This window comes from Platalea leucorodia, assembly GCF_965183815.1.
Source record: "Platalea leucorodia genome assembly, chromosome: 2".
Classification (NCBI taxonomy): domain Eukaryota; kingdom Metazoa; phylum Chordata; class Aves; order Pelecaniformes; family Threskiornithidae; genus Platalea; species Platalea leucorodia.
The window spans coordinates 59,253,592-59,280,387 of record NC_138824.1 but is presented as its reverse complement, the minus strand read 5'-3'; the positions used below and the strand labels follow the sequence as shown (position 1 = coordinate 59,280,387).

At 41.4% G+C, this 26,796-nt stretch overlaps 2 protein-coding genes across 2 annotated transcripts in view; both read left to right on the top strand.

Annotated features, from left to right (window-relative positions):
• The window catches only part of TMTC4 (transmembrane O-mannosyltransferase targeting cadherins 4), a 56,699-nt gene extending 40,476 nt beyond the window's left edge, over positions 1-16,223 (top strand). The window contains exons 12-18 of the mRNA XM_082337102.1: positions 4,984-5,063; positions 5,236-5,343; positions 5,465-5,606; positions 6,279-6,393; positions 6,841-6,953; positions 13,475-13,544; positions 14,062-16,223. Of these exons, the coding sequence (XP_082193228.1) occupies positions 4,984-5,063; positions 5,236-5,343; positions 5,465-5,606; positions 6,279-6,393; positions 6,841-6,953; positions 13,475-13,544; positions 14,062-14,213 (780 nt within the window). The 3' untranslated portion in view covers positions 14,214-16,223. The remainder of the gene's footprint in view (positions 1-4,983; positions 5,064-5,235; positions 5,344-5,464; positions 5,607-6,278; positions 6,394-6,840; positions 6,954-13,474; positions 13,545-14,061) is intronic.
• Positions 16,224-20,379: 4,156 nt separating this feature from the next.
• Positions 20,380-26,796, top strand: part of GGACT (gamma-glutamylamine cyclotransferase) — a 29,532-nt gene continuing 23,115 nt past the window's right edge. The window contains exon 1 of the mRNA XM_082337972.1: positions 20,380-20,445. The gene's annotated coding sequence lies outside the window, so the exon portion shown is untranslated. The remainder of the gene's footprint in view (positions 20,446-26,796) is intronic.

The following is a 26,796-nucleotide window of genomic DNA, read 5'->3' as shown; positions in this document are numbered from 1 at the left end:
AGCAAAACCATGGCAGTTTTTAAGAATCCAGAGAGGTTTTTATTTCTGGATTACTTCCTCTGATTGATTATCTAAATAAAATTTGCAATTGCATTGTTAAATACATGGGAAATAGCCACCATTTTTCTTTTCCTAGATTTGAAATAACTGAATTTTAAATGACTGTAAATTGTTACTATTCTGTACATAATCTGTACATTCTCCTTGCTACTGGCTTTTCTTACAGGATAGAAATTAATAAACATAATTCTAAAAAAAAAAAAATTTCAGCAGAAACTTTTCTGCAATAATAAGCACGGAAGTTATGGTGCTCCCAACATCATGTGTTACTAATCAGTCTGCCTTGACATATTGAGGGTAGTAACTTTGTACTTGATGGTTTATGCAAACTGTAATTATTATACATACAAGTTTGCCAAAGACAAGCTGTGCTACTACTGACAGCATATTGAAAGCGAGATTACTTTCTATACTTTCTTAAAAGGTCTTGTAAAACCTCTTTGTGACAGAACCAGATTTACTGCTGTTTCAGAATTGATGAAGCTGATCTAGAGAGCATTTCATTTAGGTATTGAGAATTCTTTTCTATGCTATATATTAAAAGGGGATTATCTTCTGCAGCATTTACCTTAAGTGCCGTGGGCTATGTTTATAGGGGCTATCTGCAGTGTTTTGCCACACAGATACCATTTTAGTTGTCAGTTTTCTTGTATGCAAGCACAGTCATGCAGAAGAACCTTTAGACAACATTTGCTGCATGAACCAAATGTGAAGATCAAAAAGGCTTTGTTTTGTTATTACTTAGAAAACAGAATTTCAGTAGTAGAGGAAAAAGAAGAGTGTTTGATGAAAGAAGCTGGCATTGAACAGAAGCATCTGCATGTTTCTGTAGAAATTTTGACATCTGTGCTTTGCTTCCATCCTTCTCAGCAAATGTTCATATTTGCTGAAAAGGTGATTATAAGCAGCTAGGAAGAGAGAATAAAATAGTTGATAATAGTAGTGCTCCAACTGAGGGGGTGTACCTCCTAGAAGATGATACTACATTTCAATTTCTTCCTACACTTCTTTGAGGAATAAAAAACAAAAAATTGGTTTGAAAGTAATTTTGTTTTTGTACAGGGAAATGCGTTTTTTTTTTCTCTCTTCCTCATTTAAATATGCGTGCTCATTTAAACACTTAAGTAAGAGTTCAAGCACTGTGTGTGTCTAACATGGAATAATATACAGTGCTTTTGCTTTTTTTATACTGGCTTCTTAGGCTGATTGAGGTATTGCGAACAGACAGACACACAGAGCCAATTCTTTGGCTAGGCTATGGTGCCATGGTTATGTTAACTTTAAACAACGCATGCCTGTTGAGATCAACTAGGTTCTATCCTAGGTATTTTTACCTAATTGCCTTGATTTCGGAGAACACTGTGTTGTTACGTATCCCTGAGAAATGCTCCTTTTAGAGCTATTACTGTAAAGTAATCACCTGTTTAAGATTGATAAAGGAGCATGTGGACATAATGTAACGTAATTTCCAGTGAATATCTGTCTTTAATCATTTAATAACGAAATGCTGTCTCCTCTTAAATGTTTAATCAGGAAAGGAAAATCCTCTCTCCCAGGTTGGCATGCACAATATCTGCCAAAGGCAGAAGAACCACATCTCTAGAGATGAAATCTAAAACATCACACTGGCCCCTCATTTTTAAAGGCCAGATTCTTCCCACCCATTGGTATATAGAAAGTACTTGTGTCCCCATGTTGTGCAAATAGGGCTCATAGATACTTATAGAATTATACTTACAGATACTTATAGAATCATAGAATCGTTTAAGTTGGAAAAGACCTTTAAGATCATCAAGTCCAACCGTTAACCTGGCACGGCCAAGTCCACCACTAAACCATGTCCCTAAGCACCACATCTACACGTCTTTTAAATACCTCCAGGGATGGAGACTCAACCACTTCCCTGGGCAGCCTAGTGCAGTGCCTGACTACCCTTTTGGTGAAGAAGATTTTCCTAATATCCAACCTAAACTTCCCCTGGTGCAGCTTGAGGCCATTTCCTCTCATCCTATCGCTTGTTACGTGGGAGAAGAGACCAACCTCCACCTCGCTACAGCCTCCTTTCAGGTAGTTGTAGAGAGCAATAAGGTCTCCCCTCAGCCTCCTCCAGGCTAAACAACCCCAGTTCCCTCTGCCGCTCCTCATAGGATTTGTGCTCTGACCCTTCACCAGTTTATTGTAGGCCTGGTTTGGGGGAGTAGAGCTGAAGGCTGATATTGGCATCTCTCTGTCATGGCCAGTGAAGTGAGAGACATGGCTCTATGGCAAAAGTCACCTGCACCCCTCAAACGACTGTGTGTGCCTGGAAACCCTTTGCTGACTCTGTTCTTAAGAGCAGGATGTTACTGTGTATTGTAAAGCTGGTTTTGTCATTGAATATTTGCAGTAGGGTAAGGGGTTCTTTTGGTATGTTTGGTTTAGTTTTTCTTCCCTTCCTTTCTCCTCTGTCACCACCATACCAAGAGGAACTAAGGCTACAATTTCACTTGAAGAGAAATTAGGAAACCAACATACAATGAGGAACTCTTCATTTTCAGGAGTACTGTGTAGAAATATCGTTTCCATTCACACAGAAGCTATTTCTGAGGACAGAGAAATACACCATCAAAAACGTTAATAGTTTATTTAAATAGTTTTGCTATCAGTTTTAGTAGACTATAGTACATCTTTTTAGTTAAGTTGACAAAATGTACATGTACACTTAATATTTCATTTGACGTTTTGACTTGAGAGAATTGATATCTCTCAGGTTTCTGCAGTCTGCACAATTCTGTTTACATGAGAAAATTATTTTTTCTGCTGCTGCTTTTGATATAGAAATGGATATTAAGACGTTCCATGTTTTTAAAAACTGAGAAAAATGGAATCGGACAGTGAAATGCTGCCTGTTTCCTAACATAAGACATCTGACACCTAAAAGACTGAGTGGTTGGTGTACACCAAGTTTTTTTTCATATGCTCTGTCCCCAGTCTTTAGTCAAATTTCTTCTTTCAGTAATGCTTATGACTTTTGTAAAACTTCTTCAACAAAGAAATTGAATCAGGTTAATGTAATCATGTTTGCTGATACTGAAATGTGAAGTTCGGTATTTCAAGGGCTAATATACATTACTGAGTTAAATCTTTCCTTATTTTTTCTGTTTTGCCACGATTTATCTTTTATATGGAAACACAGTTTAATAACCTAATTTGCTCTGAATAAATTTTGAGTCTGTAAACTTCAGCATATATAATCAGAGCAATCCAGTTTGGTAAGAATGTTGTCATAGTGTGTTGAGAAATTTGTGGAAGATACATACAAATAGTATTCAGTCCTAAGAAACATCTTTCAGGGTGTATCATTTTACTTTAATGACTCCTGGGAAAGCAATGCTATTCCTTTTTTTTTTTTTTTTTTTCCCACACTATCAATTGATCTTTATGAATGGCTGTGTCTTGATATAAACATACCATTCCATTGCTTCTTTGGCATGGACCTTGTCATATTTTTATGAATGTACAAAAGAAGTGCCTGGATCTTTTTTTTTTTCTTGGAAGCTGTGCTAGAACTGCTGCTATCGGATGCTGAATTTGTGTGGCCTGAGGAGCTGCTTCTTGTGTTTGCTTAGTAAGCTCTATAGCATCTTTGCTGTAGCATCTGTAAAACCAGTGAAACTGCTTTTTCACTCATTCTAGAAAGCATGGAAAATGTTCTTAACTTTATTTGTTGATGGTATGTTACTGCATACTCACAGTCATAGAGATGGAATTCAACAATAAAATACCATAACAATTAGGTTGGAACATAATTGTTTGTGCTGGATCAATAGGTCCCAGGTATTGTGCCAAATACAATTAGGATTTTTCCTTTGATGGACACATAAGATAAAATCCTTTTCTGAATGTAGAAGGTGAATTAGAGTTATCTAAATGCATTACAAACCTGTCTTTTTGTACTTCAATCTGAAGTAATTCCTGCATAGTGTTTTTGAAAAGATTTAAATTAGATTTTCAAAGTATGGAAGAAATTACAATGTGTGTTTGTTTTAGATGAAGTATATACAATTTAATTTCAAATAGTAAGGTAATTTAAATAATGAGTTCTGATCTAGTTGCTGAGAAGTCTGTTTTCAGAAGTCAGTACTCACAGTACTTTTCTGTTATTTCTAAACTTGAGTCTTCTCTTTGACCAGGTAACATAGTCTTCTGAGATTTGTCTTAAAGTAGGATTTGAGATGTCTTCCAGCTCAGATTTGTCCTGAAATGTATTTATTCCTATCTAGTCCTTGCCACAAGTTCAGATGATGTGTCTTCTTCCCTGTAGCTATATCTCAAAGCTCTAGGTGCTTCCTTCATTCTCCACTTTTTAACAGGCAAGGTCTCCAACATGTTGCTATACACATTATTTTTATTTCAGAAATGCTGTTTGATGCATTTTTATCCCAAGACAATGTGTTTATTATTTTTTGTTTGTTTTTGAAATATGGAGCTTAGTTTTTCTGTTAATATTGAGTTTCTTCTAGTTTATGCTATAGCAAAAGCAAAGTTTAATCAACACTTACATTGCTGTAGTGTTTCTTCTGCTATGGTGGATTTGATTGAGTCAGACTTTCTCTTAGTTATCTGACAAATGAAATGAAGAGCAGGAGGTCTCAATATAGAGAGTCTTATGAAAAGTGTGGTGACCTGATTTATAAAATCAGGAAGTTAATTATCTTTCTTAAGCAGCTGGAACAGGTAAGCTGATTAATTTATTCCTCAGATTTTGTCTTGCTGTCTTCATTGTATGTATTGTCCAATCTTAAGTATCCACCTACAACAAAAGCCAGCAGTGAATGACGCGAGCGCTGACTGTATCTATTTGGAGTAAGCATTTTTAGCAACTTGGCTCCACAAAATATCTGCCTGTATGGCATCTGGTTGAATGTCCATTTGCGTTTTCAGGTGCACTACAATGTTGGCAAAAACCTAGCTGACAAAGGAAATCAAAGTGCTGCAATCAAATACTACAGAGAAGCTGTAAGGTATTAAGAATTTTACTGCTCTAATTAACTATCTTAAAATTGCTTTCATGTTTAACATGAAGAAAATGCTTAGGTATTCATTTTATGGTCTGCAGCATTGCAGAGCTAGCAACTTGCATATAGTAATACATATCCCATACATAATAATAATCTCTTAAATTTTAAATTTTAGGTTGAATCCTAAATATGTACATGCCATGAACAACCTTGGAAATATTCTGAAAGAAAGAAATGAGCTCCAAGAAGCAGAGGAGTTGCTGTCCTTAGCTGTACAAATACAGTATGTTTAGAACAATGCTAAGCAGTGTTTTGCACCAGCTGAGCAGAAATGATACAATAGGATCTTGTGTTCCAAATGCTCAATTGTCCTCTCTCTTGTTTTTTTTTCCCAATTTGCCCAGACCTGATTTTGCTGCTGCATGGATGAATCTAGGAATAGTACAGAACAGTTTAAGAAGGTTTGAAGAGGCAGAGCAAAGCTACTGGACAGCAATTAAACACAGGAAAAAATATCCAGATTGTTACTACAATTTAGGGCGGTTGGTAAGTGCTTTTGAATAAATGATAGCTATGACAGTAATCGGGGGGGGGGGTGGGGGTGGGGGGGTGGATAATTGCACTGTACTGTTAAATGCTGATAGTTATTCCAGTTTGCTTGATTTGTAGTTCAGGGTGATTTCATATTTTCAGTAGCTTTTCCTGTTGCTTTCCCAGTATAATTCCTTCCATACAACCTTTGGTAGTACTACTTTTTCATATAAAGAGGTATAAAGAAAAATATAGATGGTGTCCTTTTGTTCAAAAGATATTATTAATCATTTCCCAATATTAGACTGTTTTGCAGTCATTAGTATACTGTTAGGTAGTAGAACTATGCCAAAAATTCCATTTAGATTCTTGGAAATATTTGTATTAAATATTTACTTATGCTCTTGTGTAGACTTCTAAATTGTATGCTGGTTTTCCTCTCTATCCTATTGGTCCAGGCATATTTGAAAACAAGCCTGGGTCCCAGAGAAAAGCTGAGTAAAATTAGTATATAGCACTCTATCTTCCATACTACCCTAGTATTCTTTTTACATTTCTTATTTTTGTCTATAAAAACAAGTTATACTAGAATGGAATGAAACATTAACAACTCCGTGGTGTCTTTAGTGCGTGATAGGATAGTAGAGCAAATCAGGGTGACATTACTGAGTTTTTCTTCGTTTTTAGTATGCAGATTTGAATCGCCATATAGATGCATTGAATGCATGGAGGAATGCTACAGTTCTGAAACCAGAGCATAGTTTGGCTTGGAACAATATGATTATATTGCTTGATAACACAGGTATAAGCCTATTTGAATGTTTTAATGAATAATTCAGTGTCTTGCAAAACTTAAAGCTTTATCTGTATTCATCTAAAAGGAGTTCTGCCTCTTCTTTTTTGGCTACCTAGACACTCTCTATAAATATAAGAATACCTTCTGACTCAATGGTTTTAAAGCATCACTTGAAATCCAGTCCATAAATTAAATTTCTGATCCTTATTTGAAATTTGAACTTTTGAATCTGTGCTTTGTTCTTCTGAAAGTGTTATCTGTTGAAAACACAATGGAGGTTTTCTATTGTCTCTTTCTGCAGGGTTTTACATTTGTGTGTGTGTGATACCTCATTTTCTTTAAAAAATGCATGTAATCAGCTGTTCATACAATATGTGTGCTTGCAGCATGTACAGTAACTAATAAGGCTGTGTTAAAAGATGCCTTCTCTTTTTCTACTACATGGGCTCCCAGGCAATCTAGCTCAAGCGGAAGCAGTTGGAAGAGAGGCCCTGGAATTAATACCTAATGATCATTCCCTTATGTTTTCATTGGCAAATGTACTGGGGAAATCACAAAAATATAAGGTAGGTAACTAGAGCTTTCCAAGTGTTGGTTGTGTTTTGTTTTGGGTTGTTTTCCTGTTTAAACTCTGTGTAATTTTTCTGTAGAAAGTGTTTGAGGAGTTCATTGTGGACTATGACTTAGATAATCAGGTTTCAATGCCCATTTCTGTCACAGTATTGCTGTGTGATTCCGGCCTAAGTTCATCCCACCTTATTTTAGATGCCTGTGTTAGGAATGTTGCTGCCCTAAACTATGTCGGTGGTCAGTGGAGAGAAATAGGCTCTTAGGCACACTAGAGGGCAGTTAGGGTCTTGTATTGCTTCACTGCTGATAGAGCCTGCTCTGATCTAGAGGCCTTGGTTCAGGAACTAAGATGAGATGTGATATGCTAGTCCTTGTGCTTTTTGTATGTAAAAGTTTACCATTACCCAATATGAATTCCAGCCTCTTTTTCTCAGACGCTATCTAAAATAGGGATATTACAGATTTGCTAATCCCAGACTGAGGATGGGATACCTGGGTAACCCCAGACTATTAGGAGGAAAAAATTCATACGTTGAGCAATGTATTGAACTTTCTCTTGGATGCAGTGGACCAGCCTGCAAGCGGTACCACAGCATTAGCTACTTAGATTTACAAGTAGTAAATGTAATGAAACTGAGGAGAATGAGTTATTTTCCGAAAGGAATTATTTGAGCTGACAGAGAATAAATCATACACAGCTAATACATTTAGTTGTTTTAATTGACTCCATAGTCACTGCTTTACATATGTGATAGGGACAAATTAATAATCAAGGAAGGTTTTGGTATTCCTCAGAAAAACATCATTTACTGAACTATGGCTTTTGGGGGTTTTGATGGCTTTTTGATCGTGATAATGTTAGCAGCACTGAAGGAACATTGTCAGTATATGCAAAGTAAGAAGATTTTATTATGTTAAATTTCTCAGAACAGATACATTTTTCCACCAATTACTGTGTCCACTTAAATTTCTACAGTCCTGTTCAGCTGTGGAGTCATGACCTGTCCCCATGTGAAACCAGGGCCTGTGACAACCCAGCACTTGCTTTTGTTTGTGTTAGTGATGCCCTTAGACATCCCCCCCCCCCCCTCCCCCCGTTACTGTTTCTCTAGATTGGCTGGAGTTTTTTTCTGTACACTCTTTTCTCTCTCCACCTGAGACTGTTATAAAATATATATTTTAGGTTACTTCAGCAAAGTTCCAGAAGGATACAAAGTAACATCCAGAATGTATAAGGGATGAGATTATGGAGGAGGTAATTGCTAGGATTATTTTGGTGAGTTATGACCGTGAAAGAATAGAGGATTGTGTAGTTATTCCTCAAGAAGAGTATGCAGCATGACAGAATAAAGAGCATTTATAATGAAATAAGTAGAAAAAATAAGTTGAAAACAAGCTAGAAAACTTTTCCAGGTGTAGGAGAAACAAGTCTGTCTTAGTGGATTTAAAAAATAAAAAAGGAGGCAGTGATTTTGATTGCTAGCTCTGAAAGGTCATTATGCTGTAGGGGAATGAGTTGGAGACAAAGTAGAAATGATAGTGGGGGAAAATGAAGCTTTCAAGTCAGCATCCTGAGTAAAGCAAAAGGAGCAGTGGAGCCCAGGGAGGAAAGCAGGGAGCCAGTGAGTGTTTTAACAGTTCAATATGGAGTAGTAGGTTTGCATAGAGCAAAAAACTTAACTAGTAACTTGAAATGGATAGGTTGTAACAGGGAGAGCAAATTAAGGGAATTGGAAAGTGGACTCACTTAGAAAAGGTTATGATCTCAGCAGCTGTATTTTGCATTGCCTGGAGAGAGGAGCTACAGGGTTTTTTTAAGTCGGAGAAATCTAAATGACAATAAAAAGCATGGAAAATTCAGATTCCTTGTCTACCCCCTCACCATGTAAAAACAGAGAAGTGGATGGCTCTTTAAGGATTTTTATTGAGTGTTCAGGATGGGAAGGGAGGAGGGGGGGATGGAGACTGTCAAGGTGCTGGAGGTAATTTTCCAAGGGCTGCCTGGCTGTGTCTGATGCATTGTATAACCTCAGGCATTTCATTTATTAGGTTACTTGTTATGTATCTGTATAAAAGTTGTTACTGTATTGGCTCTGTTGCCGTAAAGTAAGATTTGTTATGGGTTTTTTTGTAATCTCTTATTTTAAAAGACAAAAAGGTTTTACCATGTTACGAGAGATTTGCTTCCAATAAGCACCCAATATTCTCCTTCAGTTTCAAATGCACTTTGAGGTTCAGCAGAAGATGGTTTTCCTAAGTGACCAAAAAAAAAACCCAACCCTTTATGATTTCTGTTTGTATCTACTAATGAATGATTTATTGTTCCAGAAACAAAAGCACATCAAGGATGAGCTGTTTGGGTGTTTTTGTTTTTTAATTAACATCTGTTATACCAAGTTAGAGTTCTTTTAAATGCTTGTTCTTGTCGCAATGGATGAAGAACCAAGCTATCTTTAGTTCTTTGAATATATATATGCTGTATTTTTGTTACCTATACATGTATGCTTTTTTCTGTAAAAAGTACAATAAATCAAAACCATTCAGCATTTTTTGTATTTGAAATAAAGCCAGACTACAATTTTGTGCTGTGGCCTTGGCAGCAGATGGAATGCAGTGTGCTTACCCAAAGCCTTTGCTATATGCAGTGTGCAAGTTTCTTGGCAACACTTAAAGATTTGGCAAGATGGAGCAATTTGAAATATCACTGGATGTACTGGAATGTATATTTACTCCATATATCTACAGTAATATGAATATGATGCACCTTAAATAGCCTTTAATCAGCGAGTATGCTTCTACTAGCTGCTGAGCAAAGCAGTGGTGATAAAAATGTTTTCAGCCTGTAGTTGAAGATGTATGGTAATAGCAGCCACCTCTGAGAATCTATTGTCATCAAATTTTCTGGGAACGCATTGCATGTGTTGTCCCGTCGTGCTTCAGCAGTGAAAGGATGAGTCCATACATTAGGTGCTTCTGCTTTGTGTAGGTGGCAACTTTTAGGCATGAAACTGAATAAATTGGACAGCACATCTTTCACTTTTGATTGCTGTTAACCTGCCCAGTGAAAAAGGCAGATATTTACTTATTAGACCAAATTACTAAAATTTGCAGTGGAAAAAAAGACAACTTTGTGGGACTTCTGACTACTACATGCTTTCAAGTGCCAATCCACTGTTGATTTTTAGGCTTGGATGGTTGTACGAAAAGAGGAGGTTATCTTGCAACACCACTAGACTTGCCAAATGTTTTAGTCTCAATATGTTTCTCAGGTGACTGAGTTAGAATCGTAGAATAATTTTGACCAGAAGAGAGTCCAGAGGTCATCTAGTCCAACCCCTGACCCAAACCAGAGCCATCTCTAGTTGAATCTTGAACACCTCTATGAATGGAAATTCTAAAACTTCTCTGGACAGTGTCTTCCAGTGCATCTCCACTTCATCTTCTCTTCTGAAGGCTGAAGAGATCCTGTTCTTTCAGCTGCTCTTTGTATATCTTGTGCTCCAGCCCCCAACCATCTTGGTGGCTCTCTGCTGGACTTAACTAAAGTATGTCCATGTCTTTCTTGTAATGGAGAGCCCCAGCCTGAACACATACTCCAGATGTGGTCTTGCAAGTGCTAAATAGAGGAGAAGGATTACTTCACTGGACCTGCTGGCTGCACTTCTACTTAATACAGCCCAGGATGTGGTTGGTCATCTTTGCTGTGAGGCTACGCTGATGGCTTTTATTCGATTTGCTGTGTACCAGGCCCACCAGATCCATTTCTGTAGAGCTGTTTCCTAGACAGTTGCCCTCCAGCCTGTACTTTTGCAAGGGGTTATCCCATCCCAGATACAGCACTTTGCATTTGCTCTTGTAGAACTTCATGAGATTCCTGTAGTCCAATCCTGTTCAATATCTTCATTATTGATCCGGATGATGGGGCAGGGTGCACTCTCAGCAAGTTTGCAGATGGCACAAAACCGGGAGAAGTGGCTGATATGCCAGAGGGTCATGCTGCCATCCAGAGGGACCTAAAGAGGCTGGAGAAATGGGCTGGTGGCAGCCTCATGCCATTCAACAAGGGGAAGTGCAAAGCCTTGCAGCTGGAGAGGAACAAGCCCAGGCACAGTATGTGCTGGGGGCCACCCAGCTGGAAAGCAGCATGGCAGAAAAGCACACAAGGGTCCTGGTGGACACCAGATTGATTGAATATGAGTCAGCAACTTGCCCTTGTGGCAAAGGCAGCTAATGATATCCTGGGTTGTGTTAGGAGTGTTGCCAGCAGGTTGAAGGAGATGATCCTTCCTCTCTACTGGTGAGGCCGCACCTGGAGTCCTGTGTCCAGTTCCCAGGGAGCCATGGACATACTGGAGAGAGTCCAGCGAAGGGCCACGAAGATAATGAAGGGACTGGAGCATCTTTCCTATGGGGAAGGGTTGAGAGCGCTGTGACTGTTTAGCCTGGAGAAGAGAAGTCTCAGGGGGAGGATCTCAATGTACATAAATACCTGAAGGTGCAAAGAGGATTGAGCCAGGATCTTTTCGGTGGTACTGAGTGACAGGACAAGAAGCAATGGGCCCAAACCAAAACATGGGATGTTTCCCCTGAACATCAGGAAATGATCTTTTTACTGTGACTGTGACCGAGCACTGGCACAGGTTGCCCAGAGAGGTTGTGGAGCCTTCATCCTTGGAGATGGTGCCTGGACATGGTCCTGGGCAGCTGGCCCTGCTTGCGCTGGGAGGTTGGACCAGGTGACCTCCAGAGGTCCATTCCAACCTCAACCATTCTGTGATTCCTGCTAATCCATTTCTCTGTCCTGTTCAGGTCCCTCTGAATAGCAGCTCTCCCTCCAGTGTATTGACCACTCCCTCCTCTTAGGTGCTATCTGTAAAGTTTTTGGAAGTGCATTCAGTCCCATCATCCAACATTAATGAAGACGCTGAATAGTATGGGTTTCAAAGAGACCAGTGCATCCAGGAACACTGATAGTCTGGGTATGAGAATGCTGGAGCTGCTGCCAGGGAAAAGCAATGCTAAGACTTGCACTATGGAGTCATACACTCCCTAAATTTCCAGACTAAAATTTCCCTTGTTCCCTTTTTCGCCCCTATCCAAGTATTCCTTCTCCGGAAACAGGATGTCCTGCAAAAGCATGTCAGGAACGCTAGGGTTTGTAATTTTCTTGACCTGAGAAAATGAAGGTACTTTCTGCATCAGTCTCTTTTGGCTACAGAGTGGCAGCCTCAGCTGTGCTAAGGAATGCTTTGAAAGGAGCATATTGTTTGGGTTTGAATTTGGACATACTGGGAAGCTGTTAAGTCACTCAAAGTTGAGTGACTCAATCTTGACATCAGAAATTTCTTGTTCCCTGCGGGACCCTTGCAGAGACTTATTTCATGCTTCACGTGAGAAGGTGGTGGAACCGAAAATCTGGCTGATAGATTTTCTTTTTCAGTAGAGCCTGTGTTGTGTTTTGTGGACATAAGGAATAAAAGCTTAGCACAAAGGAAAGGCCTTTTCCCCAGGTTGTTGTTCTCACATACCTCGGCCAGCCAGTATGTGCATTCAGATGGAAGCCTACCACACTGAGGTCATTTTATCTTCAAGTCATTTGCATTGAAACGGAATGGGCAACTGTCCCTAAAACACAGCACAAATCTATGTAAAATTTGCTCTCTAACATATCTAAACTTGCATGCAAATGAGTAAATATGCTCTATTTGGATTGCGGGGGGGCGGGGTATCTTTTTAAACTTCTGCAGGAAATATGCTTTGGAACAAAAGTATCTGTATTAGCAGCTAGTTTGGGAAAATAAAAATGTTTGAATTAGAGAATAAATTTAGCAGTAAATTGTTCTCTGAATATTTGGTGAGGGAGCTCAGCTTTTCTAAGAAGCACTCAGATATCAACGGTCCTAAAAGTATGCATCGCAAGTGGGAATATGGAAAAGATAACTGTGAGGAAATGTCAGGAATATTTCAGTTGGCTTGATTTTTGAAGTAGCAGGCACTCAGCTGCTCTTCATTGAGAACCATGTTGAAACATCTATTTGAAAGGGGGTTACTGGAATGCCCCCATTTTAAATTCTAAAACCTATTTTAAAGGGAAAGGTGCCTAAAAGCAGTTTGCTCAGATATTGAATTATATTATCCTTAACTTGGTTGAATAAGTAGGGAAAACTTCAGTCGGTAATGTTTGAAAATATTATAACTATGCAAAAAAAAAAAAATTAAGGAAACTGCTTTGCAAATTTCACTAGTGCTTAATAGCTCTCTGCTAAAATAACAGCAGCCTGTGAAAGCAGGGCGCTTATTTGTAGCATTGTTACTGTTTTCTGGGGGCTGTAGCCACCTGAGCTACAGGATCATACAGGCTTAGAATATATATACAGTGGTATTGTATAGATATGACATAGTTTGGGAGGGGTTTTGTTTGGGAGGGTTTTTAATTACAATCGTGGCTAAATTTTGCATGATTTTATACACTACAAGAGTAGACTGTCCTCTTGACTTGTTCTTCTGAATTATTCAGGAATCTGAAGCTTTGTTCCTCAAGGCAATTAAAGCCAATCCAAATGCTGCCAGTTATCATGGCAATTTGGGTAAGAGCCTTTCTAACTCTTATCAGCTGTATTGTTTGTTTGCTTTATATTTATTGTATTTAAAAAGAAAAAGCAATCTTTTGAGCCTTCTTCCTGCTGGGCAGATTTCTATTTTACTCCCTAGAAAAACTGCCAGCCAGAAGCACAGGGCACGAAACCAGAAAAGCTGTCACATGATATGACAGATCAAGGGGGCTGCACAATCCAGCCCAGAGGTAGCTGCACTTCAGTGTCTGCAAATTGGTTCATTTATGCTATGCTTGTAACCTGCAATGAGCTCACCAGATAAGAGCTGCCATTTATGGCTGCAGTGTAATTCATTCCTTCATCATTCCCATGCCAGTTCTGCTCCCAGGCTTTGCTCCTGCGTTTGGCAACAGAACAAGCAGCTACTGTGCCACCAGCCAGCGAGAGACCCTCACTGGAAACAAATGCTTTAATGTTGTTTTCCAAGTGATTGGCAAGATTGCACGTTATTCAACAATATTGCTAATGAAATTCCTCATTGATGTTCCAGCTGTGCTTTATCATCGCTGGGGAAATCTTGACTTAGCAAAGAAGCACTATGAAGTCTCTCTGAAGCTTGATCCTATGGCACCCGGGACCAAGGAAAACTACAACCTCTTAAGAAGAAAACTGGAGCAATTGCAAAAGAAAGGCGGTGCCTGATGTTTCTTTTCAGGTTGTCCGTGCATGCTGTTTACGATTCATGTTACATGGGTACTTTTGACCATGTAAAGGATTCAGTCATTATTTCTCAAAAATAATAACACCACCAGCACTGCACACTTGAATGTCCAATTATGCCCCCCTACAGATCGTAACATTTCAGCTGCACTTTGGGGGATCACTTTATTTTTACTCTTGAACTGCTTTTAAAGTCCCTTAGAACATTTTTATAGGTATATGAAAGCAATGCAGATGGAGTTTCACAGCTTTCACTTGTAATTTGATATCTTCATCTGACTTTTTAGTAGCAGGATGAATATCAGAAGGCAGTTCTATTTCTGAAAGTGATTCTAAAAAAAGTGCAATTTCCTGTTTAAATCCTGATCTTTTCAAGTGTGAAGAATATTTGTACACTTCAGTTTTATTACTGCCTTCTACTGCCAGTCCTGCAGAGCCAGTAGAAGAATGGATTCTCTCGAGCACATCAGTCTACTCTTGTAATTTGAGTTACGCCCTTGTTCTTTTTTCTGGCTCCACCCTTCAAAGTGTCACATTTGTACAGGAGTAAATGAGGACAAGGATTTGACCATGAACTTTTGTCAGACAGTGTACTGCTGAGGTGTGCTCGAGTGGAGAAAATACTCTTAGATTAAGACGGAGATTTTAGCAAGCAGCAAAGGGAAAAGAAGTGTGAGGTGACAAAGGAGTCAGCTAGATTTTCTGTTCTTCCAGGCAGCCTCATCTAGCATAGACAACTTGGGCAACAAGTCAGAATTGCTTTAGCTCCTGCCGCAGGTCAGTGGTCTAAATACAGTATAGCATCTGCAGGAGCTAATTCCTGTGTTCTCAGGCGTTTCAGTCCGTTCTGGTTAAGGACATTGCACCTTTCAGCTCCTACCTTGTTGGCGAATGAGGAGAGAATCTCTGTAAAAAAAAGTAACTGGGCAGAGCACCTGACCTTGGCTGTTGATGTATTAACTGGAAGGAACTCAGATTCACCTTTGTCTCCTGTGGCTCATGCGTTTGCTGAAGTGGCAGTTAAATAAGCATAGCTGTTAATGCATAAACTGATCGCATCGATGTGGGGTGATTCAGAGATGGTACGCATTGATACAATGTCACTTTTCAAAATGTGCTATGCTTTAATACAGGTTTAAACTCTGGCTGTCCAGAGGTGTTTGTCTTGTGCTAATATTTACATTCCTGCTTTGGGAAGAAGTCACATGTCTATTTATTTGTTGTTTTTTTTCTTTAAGATTGGAAGACTTCTATTGGATGTGAAAACTGAGGAACTTTACCTCTCTTTTCATATTCCTTTATCCTTTCCCTCTGTCCCCCCTCATAGGAAAAAAATGATCAATGCGGTATTTGCAGCTTTTCTAATTTGTCCAGTGGTTATTGTATAGAGATTGTGGGATGTTCTCCATACACAGCTCACCTATGTGTGGAACCATTTAAAGAACAGAGGGAATGCCTTCTGTAGGACAGGATGTCGTGTGACCTTGCCATCGGACCATCATGCAACCGTTCTACATCTATACTATGTTTTAAACCTAGCCTACTTCTACATTATAAATTTGCTTGGAAATGACAGTTGCTCTTGAAAGTCGTTTCAAGAACCAAGTGTGTCTACAGAGCACATTGCAGTACTGCAGATCTACCAAAGCATCCTCTTGACAAAGCTAGTTTGGGTACTACAAGTAGTGCAGCTACTTTAATGTAATATTCTTGCCAGTCTAACTATAAATCTAGCCAGCAAGGCTGTGGCAGTGTGGTGCTGTCCACAAATTTGGCTTTGAATGAATTAACATGCCTACATTACATAGTATGTTGCCAAACTGATTTTAGTTGAGGTACCAGAGGCATGTATTTGTGCTAGTGCAGTGCTCCTCTTCTGCTAATATAGCTTGTTTCTCAGCAGGACTAATTAGTTCATATAAGGTATTGAGTTGATGCAATTGTTTCCATTTCTTCTGGTTTCTGGACAAAATTTTCAGAAACTAGTTTCTGAATATATTTGCAGGATATAAACATGCTCTTTGATAAGTATGTGTACTGATCCAGCAGAACGCTGCACCAGTATGGCTAGTCATCTTCTGATAACCAGCATAGTTTAGTCAGTACCAACTTTTGTATCTGAAACATGCTGAAACAGATACACCCTTCAGTACAAACAGCAGACTTTTAAGGCTTTACATACATATCCTATCATTCATCAGATAGGGAGAACACTTAGCTACTTCAGTCATGAGATATTAAAGAGTTGGGATCTGGCTGGATGACCTAGTTTATAGCAGAAGATAAATGTGTTTAATATAATCAGGTCTTTTCTGTATATTTGGAATATGACATACTGAGTTTAAATTATTCTTCTCATCATGAAGTTCACATGTACCGTTTTCCCTCTTGCCTGCCGTATTAGCTTTACAGAAATCCACTAGATCAATATTATGTATGGGGTGTGAATTCTCTCTAGGTCATTATGAACCAAAGTTGTTGTAGGAATTCCTCTGTGGAAGTCAGTTTGTCCTTCTACTCAAGAGTCTTAGATGGGAGAGGCATGCCAACAAATTGGATGTTTTGTTGGTATTTGAAGATGGTGTTTACTCTTCAATACAGACAACATGATTTCTTCTTGGTTAGTTTTCTGGCTACCTGTATATATTTTTGTGAGGGTTTATTTGTTTTATATCATTTTCAGTGCTATAGAAATTCAATGTGATTACTTGTATGATGGTAATAAGAAGGATACATTTATGTCTGAGCGTAAGTTGAGGCAGAATTGGGTTCAAAAGAAGTAACAAACAAGACTGCTTTTTTAATAAAAAATTCCTTAAGACTTTCAAGAATGCTAAATATTTTTTTACTTTATTTTCAGAAATATTTTGAGAGTGCAAATAATACAGTGAGTTTTATTAAAATGGTTATAATGTTAACCTTTTGCTTGTTTTTTCATACCTCATAACTGACTCCGGGAATAGTGCAGAACACCCAACCTGGAAGAGACAAAGGTGAAGAAAAACTGGTTTTGTACATAACTGTTGTTAAAAACATTGTCTGTCTTTCCAGTGTGCTGGATTTTTTACCCATGTTACCTTTCCACCATTGCTAATTACAGAAGATTAAAGTTTCCTTCTTATCAGCTGGCCTGCTTGATTCTGTAGTGAAATTAAGAAACCTGGATACATTTTTTTTTTTCCCCCAAAGATTGCTTGTTCAAATACAGTTCTGAGGAAAGAAATACAGAAAGATTCAATGCACAGAATGGAGTCAGGAAGATATTCACAATGACTGCTATGGATGACAGTCTCTTTTCACCAAAAACTTCCAAGGGACTTCCCTGATTGTATGGTTCTCTCGTGTTTAGAACAATGCCATGTACGTGAAGTTTCCTGTTATTTAATTTCATACTTAGGATTTAAACTTCCGAGACGTGGTTGTGTGTGTCTCTGAGCACTCAGAAATAAAAATCTTCAATGCTTTTGAATGGTTTGTTAAAAATGTTGGGCCTATTCACTGGGAACTTGTTTCCTTCATATTTGAGATACCTGCATCTGAGCTATTCATCCTAGTTTATAGTCAGTGGGAAAAAAACAGGTAATCTGAAACATGATTCATCTCCTAAAGAAAGCATATTTAGGATGTGAGGCATCATGTAGTTGAAGCAGGTATTCCTCTTCACTAACTTCAAAGGGTAACTAAGGTGATCAGCTCATATATATGAAGAAAATCTCACTGCTGCTTTCAGTTGAAGTGATCTGGTCCCTCTAGCATTCTCGTACATTATCTGCACCAAGAATATTAAAAGACTGGCATTGAAGCAAATTGGCAGGTACTTGCCTTCAGAGTCAGAGAGTTATCGTAGCTGGATGAGGGAATGGGATGAGACAAATTAAGAGAGCTTTCTGCAGATAGTTAAATTTATATGGCTGATAAAGCATCCAAATGTCAAACCTCCGCCTACAGAAACAGAACATTCAGGTCGAATGGGATCCATTGTTAGCTTGTCTGTCATCACAATAAATGATACCTTCTTACTGAATTGACTTCTGGCATCCTTCATTTTGTTTTAAAAGCAATCTAAAGCAACTGTACATTTGCAAAGGTGAGATTTTTTTCTTAAACTGAAGTTGCTATTTCAAGCTGTAGCTGTTAGAATGTTAAATGTGATAGCATAGCCTGTTTCGATATGGTGGGGTTTTTTTAGTTTAAATATCTGAATATTTATTTGCTGGTTCCTGCTTGTGTTCCACATCTCATGTGAGCATAGGTACATTTACATACCTACCATTACATGTAGATTCCCACGTGATTCTTGACGTGGCCCTTTCACTGAATAGTGCTTCCTTCCACAGTTCTTGATGTGCCTCTACCAAATGTGTGTTTATGAGGGCTTGTTTAACTCGAACACTAAAACTTGCTGGAAAGAAAAGTGAGATCACGTTTGAATTGCTGTGATGTAAATACCAAGGGAGCCAAACTTCTGTCGCGTACCGCCGTAAGCAGCAGGTACCCCTAGTAATGGCCACTTCAGACTGCGTGCTGGGCTCCACGATAACGCGTAGTGGTTGTACATAGGTGCGATGTTACACACACAGCGACGCGGATCCTGTGCTTTAAGGAAGAAGGAGTGTGCGGCCACTCAGAAGACGAGGATGTGCGTAGCTGCGTGGGCTGCTGAGCACCGGAGGACTGATGACCTTTGCATTGGCCAGCTGCACTGCAGTCTTGTGGCACGGGTGTTTGGTGTGTGCCGGTGAGGATACCTGTCAAGTGGTTCAGGGCTTTGCAAAATAAGGATTTTTGTTAGAAGAAAATCCCTACAGATATTGAAATCGGTAGCTTGTGATTGCCGAGTTGAACTGTTTTTTAATGTAGTGTTAATCATTTAGATTGCCAATGGTGCGTTCCAGTTTATTTTCAGCTGAGCGAGAAGTAAATACATTTGTAATGGAGCCATGTAATAAATCTGCATTTTGCTATCTTTTTGCATAGATTTTAATTGTGATAATGGTGTTTATTTTTGTAGCAAGTTTTTGATTCAGGGTTCTGCTGTAAGCTAGGAAGGAAATCTAATGGGCATGGTAGACTGGTACGGTGATATACAGGAGGACATTCTTGCCCTTAGAGTAACAGTTCAAAATCTTGATTCTGCACAAGTGTAGTGATGCTGAATGCGTATCCCCCCTAAAAAAAAAAAAAAAAAAAAAAAAGGCGGCACTTGAGAGAAGTGGTGGAATACCTGATTAATTAATTCAACCTCTAGAACAGTAAACTACAGAAAGAAAAGCAGGAGAGACCTCCTCAAACTCTGAGCCATCTTGCCCTGCTCTAGAGCGGGGATAGGGTTATTGAATGCTAATTGCCTAAGAAAGGGAGCAGCCTGCAACGAATGCAACCCGACGTTCAACCTGGCGGCTGGTCAAGGAGGAGGGACCGACACCCAAACGCTACCGGCCGTCCCAATAACCAGGCTGCAGGGTGGTGCGCCAGTCCCGCGTCGCTGGGGTTCAAACGGAGCACAGGGTGTCCTGCTCTCCGTCCTCCGACCCGTCCGTTCCGTTCCTCGCAGCGATTTTACGGCGCGGAGCCGGGCCGTGCTTTGCTCAGCAGCGGGCTGGTCCCCGCGGAGCCGGCCCGGGCCGGGGCCGGGGCCGGGGCCGGGGCCGGGGCAGCCCACTCGGCGCCCTCCCAGTGTTACAACTTCTGCTTCAGCAGGCTCGCGGTCGGGTCTCCGGCTGCAGCCAAAACCCTTCTGTAGAAGTCAGCACCGGTTTTAAAATAACAAGGGTTCTTAACAGTTCTCTAAAAGTCAGGATTGCTGCCTGGGGCTGTGCCGCTTGACGCGCATTTGTCGCGGCCTCCCGGCGGGGCGGCCCGGGGGCTGCTGCTGTGGAGTCTTTCGCTGCTGCCGGTGTTTGGGGAGCGACTCTGCCGGGGGAGCGGCGGGTGCTGCACCCTCTGCCCTGCCCTCCCCAGCTGCAGCGGCTGCCGCGCTCTCCCGCGTCCGGGCCGCCCCCCCCGCCCAGCACCCTCCGTCCCTCCGGCCGCCGGGGCGGCGCGGGCGAACGGCCCCAGCTCACCCCTCCCGGGCCCCGCCCCCGCCCGCCCCGCGGCCGGCCCCGCCCCGCCCCGCCCCGCCGCCTACTCCCCCGGGAGGCGCCCCGGGACGGGCAGAGCGCGGCGGCCGCAGGCGGGAGCGGAGGCGCGGAGGCAGCGGCAGCGCTGGCGAGTGAGTGCCGCGAGCGGCCGCCGGGGGGGCGCGCGCTAGGACCCGCGCCGCCGGGGCAGAGCGGGGCGGGGCGGGGCCGGGCCGCCCTCGCCGCCACGTGACGCGGCGGCCCCGCGCGGTTCGAGCGGCCCGTGCCCTTCCGCGCGCCCGCCGCTCCCGGGGACGCCGCCGCGGAGCCTCCTGGCGGCCAGGGAGCCGCTGGCGGGGCGGTCGGCGCTCGCGGCGGGGGGCGGGACTCCGCGGCGGCCGTTGGGCCCAGGCCTTCCCCCGGCGCGGCGGGTTCAGCTGGGGCCGCCCGCGGAGGGGCGGCGGCGAGCTCCGGCGGGAGGAACGGGCCCGCTGGCACCGGCGGAGAGCACCCCGCAGCGCCGGCCGGCACCCCCTGCCTGCGGCCGCCGGGCCGGTGGGGCAGCGGCGCGGCGCAGCGCTGCCGCCGGCTCCGTGCTGGGCTGAGAGCGCTTCTCGCCGGCAGCCGCGCCGCCGTTCCCCCCGCGGCGAGCCGGGGGCCCCCGGTGCGCCGGGGCCGGGCCTGTAGGGTCCCAGCGGCGTGCTCCCTGTGCTGGGGGCAGCTGGGCGGCGGAAGGGCTTCTGCTTCGGCAGTACAGCCCCGCTCAGGGAGAGGGGTCTGGAACTCGGAACAGTGCTGACGGGCCGAGCGGCGAGCAGCTCGCCTTCCCCTGGTATGCACCGGCGTCCTCCAAACAAAGGTGTTCACTGTGACCCGAATGCTCATTACAGCGACGTACCTTTACCTTTATCCAAGCTAGAGGAAGCACAGAAGGGAAATAGTTCAGGTATCATAGATGAAGAGAAGCTGTGACAGTTGATGCGATGTCCTTACAAGATAACGCTTCAGAGCGTTTATCTTTTTGCCTGCATTGCTTGGACCAGATTGGGGTTTTTTAATCTTTTTTTATCCTCCTAAGGATGTCATTTCACTATATTTTCACGTCCTGCTTTCTCTGCATCCTTTTCCATTTTAGAGTTATGTAAACCTTTTGCTTTCGAGTTAAGGTTCATTTATCTGTATCTGTGTTAACTCCAGGCAATTAACTCCCTCATTTTTTGCTTCAGGGCTTTTTAATTTGCTACTTCTGTAATTTTTGCTGAGCTTTGAAAATATCAAGGTAGCCACGTACACAGAGCTTAACGTACAGAGGCACAACGATAAATATCTTCATGACCAAGTTGTTTCACGTACAACTCTGTGACGACTGGACTTGTTTTATATACTCTCTAGTTTAGGCAGGCAGTCAACCTGGAAAAGCAATTTCTTGACAATTAAAACTGTCCATTGTGTGACATAGGCCATTAAGAGAGGCTTTAAATTTTGCATGTCTGAATGAAAAATGGGCATATTTCCATCTTTCTTTTCCCTTCCCCCTGAGAAAAGCCTTAAAAAGCTAGACTGTGCCTATAAAGTGTACGTAGCCTCAGCTAGCACTCATCTCCTGCCCTTGCTCCATCGTAGCTGTCAAAGTCCTATGAAAACTAACATCTCTTTTTAGCTCAGCATATTACAGCATTCTATTGCCATCAGTAAATAAAAGCTAAACAGAACAGATGTCTCTGTTACTGTCTCAAAACCTGAATTGTCAAGGGTGTTACATGTTAAACAAAAAAATGGACTTCCCATACGTTGCTGATGTTTTAGAATCTGCACCCTGTTGCTGACAAATATTAACTACTTAGCAAGTGTGTTGTACTTCATTTTGCTTGGGCTCTTGCAGCCTCTTCGCTCCTCACTTTCCAAATTACTGTGGTGGTGTGCATCAGATTTGCAAGCAAGTTTCTTTGAGCTTTTTCATGAGTTTGTTTTGAGACCACTGGAATTTTGAACAAAGCTTCGCTCGGTCACAGAAGAGAATGGGTCATTGTTGTCAGTATCTGTCATGTCATCTGCTCCTTATAAATTTTCTTTTGGTGACTTCTTTATACGTGTCATCAGAGATTTTTGCTGATCATTTTCTCATACCAGTTCAGGGCAGAAGCATTGTTTTGAATGCTTCACTTACTGCAGTGTCTGCTCTTTATCCTTTAGAAAGGATCATCATGTCAGTTCATGCTTTCCTTAGCTGATTTTTGACATGGAAGGCGAGGTGCCTCCGGAGAGTACCGAGCGCAAACCAGGCCTGGTTTTGCACCAGGCGTCCCGCTGTCTCTCCCACCCACTGTTACTCTGAGCACAGCCTCTTCGCTTGGAAGAGTGTTGTCAAGCCTTGGCTTTAGCCCTGCTCTGAGGGGGAGGCTGGGCTAGGTGACCTTCAAAGGTCCCTTCCAACCAGCATTCTTCTGACTCTGTTTATACATTTTCATGACTCCCAATAGTAACCCAACTACCTGTTTCAAAAGGAGTTTCCTCTCGAAAATGACTTTCATCTGACTGCTGCTGTAACCGTGATTTTTGCCTGTTCTGCTTCTGTTGTTCATATGGTTGCGTTTGTTCTTCTTGGGGAACTTTTGGGAAGTGAGGTTATGTGACTGCCTGATCTACATTTTGAATTTGTCAGTGTAGGTACAGGCACAAAGGTGCAGTCATGAGGGTGTCGTGAAGTGAAATAAGAGAATAATAAATTCCAGAGGTATGTTTTGGCATTTGCCTTCTGCTGCTAGCTCTGGTACGCTTTTACTCTCTGATGGATTAGCCAAATTCTTTTTCTGTGTAACCATAGGCAGCATTAATAGTTACTGTTCATAGCAAAAAAAAAAATACACTTCATTTCACTGTAGTTTTTTGTCATCTCTTTTTTGGAGCAGTGCACTTTTTTTTTTTCTCCTATTCAAGTCTTGTTGTATGTTTCTCATGCTCTAAAAGCATATGCTCTTTGAACATGAACCTGGTCAAATAATTTTCATAACTCTCTTGCTTTAAGTAGAATTGAATGTGAAACTTGCATGACGTTTTAAGTGAGACGAACTGCTGAAGCAGAGAACACATGCCATGATAGGATGCATTTTCTATATGAACTCTGATGCTACCTTTCTTTTTTCCCATCTTTCAAAATATTTTTTTGCAGCATTCTGACAGAGAGGGTAAGTATTACATAGATAATTTAATACAAGACAGGGGAAATGTATGGATGTAGTCATGTCATTGAGTTTGCAAATGTAATACCTTTTTCATTCTGTCTCTCTAGACTGTGCTTAATACCTTTTTTTTCTTCAAAAATAGAACTATTCAGGCAGTAGTAAATCACTGTTCTTAAAATCTGTAGCTATTTAGAATTTTCTGCTCTTTTTCACTTCAAAAATTTAATTATATCTTATGGACCATGTCAGATAGAGCCCTCTTTTCCTCACTTCCAAAAACTCATTAACGCTAAAGGAGGACAGACTATACCACGATAATATAACATTCTATTGATTTACCATTACAGTGTTTTTCAAGAATGCCCTTTACATTAAGATTTTTGGCCATTGTGATTTCTTTAATAGGTCAGCTATTTGCTCTTAACATCTTGAGAAAGCATATTGAATACCGCCGTTGCTCCTGATTTTTCTGTCTTACAAGACACCTCTTTTCCTTTGGAATTACCCGTATAACCACCTCTCTCTGCAGTGTTCTGACTGTAATTGCTCATGTCCTTTACTAACAGCCGGAGTTACCATCGCATTGCTGACGTTCTGACAGAAGTTCTTGGCCACGTAGAATTGCTTTTTCTCATCCCTTCCCTGAAGCGTTGCCTTTGTCCAGTGCTGTGTGTTGCCAGCGTAACTGCGAGGGAGATCATGCCACCTGCGCGAGGCTTCAGCTGTGCGGGAGTATCTGTATGAGGACAATACTGCAATTTTAAATGTATGCGCTATCAAATAATACCAGAGTAATTACAAGTCTATTTCTCTTCTTTCCATCCACTGATTTTTGCCTAGCCTGATACAGTCCCACAACTTTTATCCTAGTATAATTCAGGTTGGAAGGGACCTCGGGAGTCTCTAGTCTCACCCCGTTGTTCAAAGCAGGATCACCTGTGTGGGCAGACCAGGTTGTTCAGGGCCTTATCCGATGTGTCTTGAAAACCTGCAGGGACAGAGACTGCACAGCCCCTCTGGGCAGCTTGCTTCAATGTTTGTCTGCATCATTAAAACCCTTTTGCTTCAGTCAAGTCGGGGCCTCTCTTGTGCTGGTTTATACCTGTTGTTTTTCCAGCTCCCACAGGCACCACTGTGAAGAGCCTAGCTGCTTCTTCTGGGTAACCCCCTCATGGGTACAGGGAGACTGCAGTTGGGTCACCCCAAAGCCATCTCTTCTCAAGCTGAACAAACCCAGTTTCCTGAGCTTCTCTTCACAGAGCGAGTGCTCCTGCCCATGACCATCTGAACTCGCTGCAGTTTATCGGTATCTTCCTTGTATCGGGGGGGCCCAACACTGGATGCAGTGTTGTAGTGTGGTCTAGTGAGCATCGAGTAAAGGGAGATCATCGCTTCCCTCAATCTGCTGGTTGTGCTCCCATTAATACAGTGCAGGGTGCTTGCCTTTGCTGCTTTCTTTGTTCAGCAAGGTGTATTCATGAGTCTAAGGTAAAGATGAGTAAGGAAAGTCATCGAGGTGTCAGAGGAAACATGGATGCCAGCCAGCATCATCTTGACTGCTGTGCTGCACTGCTGGCTGAGTCCTGGCTCTCCAACAACAGTCAGGGCTTCAGCTTTCCTGCTAGTGAGGAAAGAGACATAGATGTTCATTTCTCATCACAGGCCTAAAACTCTCACTGTTTGCTTGTATTTTCCACAAGTCTCAGGAATACTTGTTGGCATTATGTTACTTTCTGGTAACAGTATCATGGACAATTTGAATAGTGTTTTGGAATGGTGGTATAAAAGACTTTTTTTTCCTTCAAAATATTTTTTGCTGCTAATCTGGACTCAATCTTCTGCAGTTTTTCTCTTGTATCTCTCCATATCCTGCGTATCAGCCTGTACCTCTGCTGGTGCCTTCTGCATCACAAGGACTAAAAGTTGTCTGCCTATCTAGTGAAATATGTCATTTGATACATTTTGCCTTCTGTTAGGCAGTCCAGTTTGTGTACAGGACTTTACATAATTAAGGTTTTATTGTTTCTACTGACACACAGTACTGTTAAGAATTGTGCATTTGTACCTCACCACTGCCCCCCTCTTTCATCTGCGTCTTTAGACAGACTTGCATTTGAAATGTGAGTTTCATTTGTAGTTGGTGGTGAGAGATTCAGCTCACATCTCTTTTACATCAACTGGTGAAGCCTGAGTGACCAGCCTAGATTCCTAACTTTAGGAAATTAAAGTTAAGTGAGGTGAATACTACCCTCTGGTTCATAAGAAGTTATTAATAGCATTCCTTCTGAATTCTTTTACGTTGAACCCAAGTGTTTGTTGTTTAATTGCATATTAAACAGTCTACAGTATGGACACTGAATTTTAGCACGAAACTCAGTATGTAATTTTAATTATGTCTATGGATTCTATCCACCGTAACTTCTTAAAATAACAGTTTTGTTGTTGCTTGGATCTCAGAATGTGTGAATTTCTCTAGAAATCAAAGGTAACAAGTTAGATTATCTCCCATCAGGAGAGGCACAGTCCACATATACAGTGAAAAGCTGAAAGCTAGAAGGAAAACAGAAGTAAACAAATTTTCTTCAAAACATTGCTGAGAATAATGATCTTGGAAGCAAGACTGTAAGTAGTGAGCGAGAAATAAGGGTCTTGCTTTGGTTTTGTGTTGGAAGAATGATGGTTGTAGTGGTTTTAAATGACATTTAGACCTAGTGATGAACAAGGGATTCATGTTAGTTGTGACATGAGAGTAAGTCTATGACAGAATGTCATTAGCTAATCACTTCATTAGAAGTAATTATGGATTGTTTCAGTATACAGGGAAATGGTAGGTAGATAGGCCAAAGTACATAAAGGGTCCCACTTGAAATTATAACGCTCTTGTCTTTAACTAATTTTCTTTTTATTCTTTAAATTAACTCTTCTAATTCTTTTGTTAGCTTTGTCTTTTTTAAGCTAATGTAACTAATTGCATGACCTGCAATTCACTGTGGGTGCTGGAACAAAATACTTCAGATGGCATGTGCTTCAAGCTTGAAAGGAAGTGTTTAAGGCTGTTTAATCATTGATTTAGCATCTATAGTTGCAATTCCTGAACTAGAAGTTACAAAATAATTGGTATCTATCACAAGAAAGCAAACTTGGAAGCTCGAGTGGTTTGCAAGTCCAGAAGTGCGATTGGAAGATGTTGCCCAGTAAAGTAACTGGTTCTGTCATCATCTTTCCAGGTGTCCAGTGAAGGGATATTGGCCCCTTCTTTGGCATCTCTCTAATTTTAGCTTGTAAGACACTGTGTAATTGCTCTTCCCCATGCAGTCCATC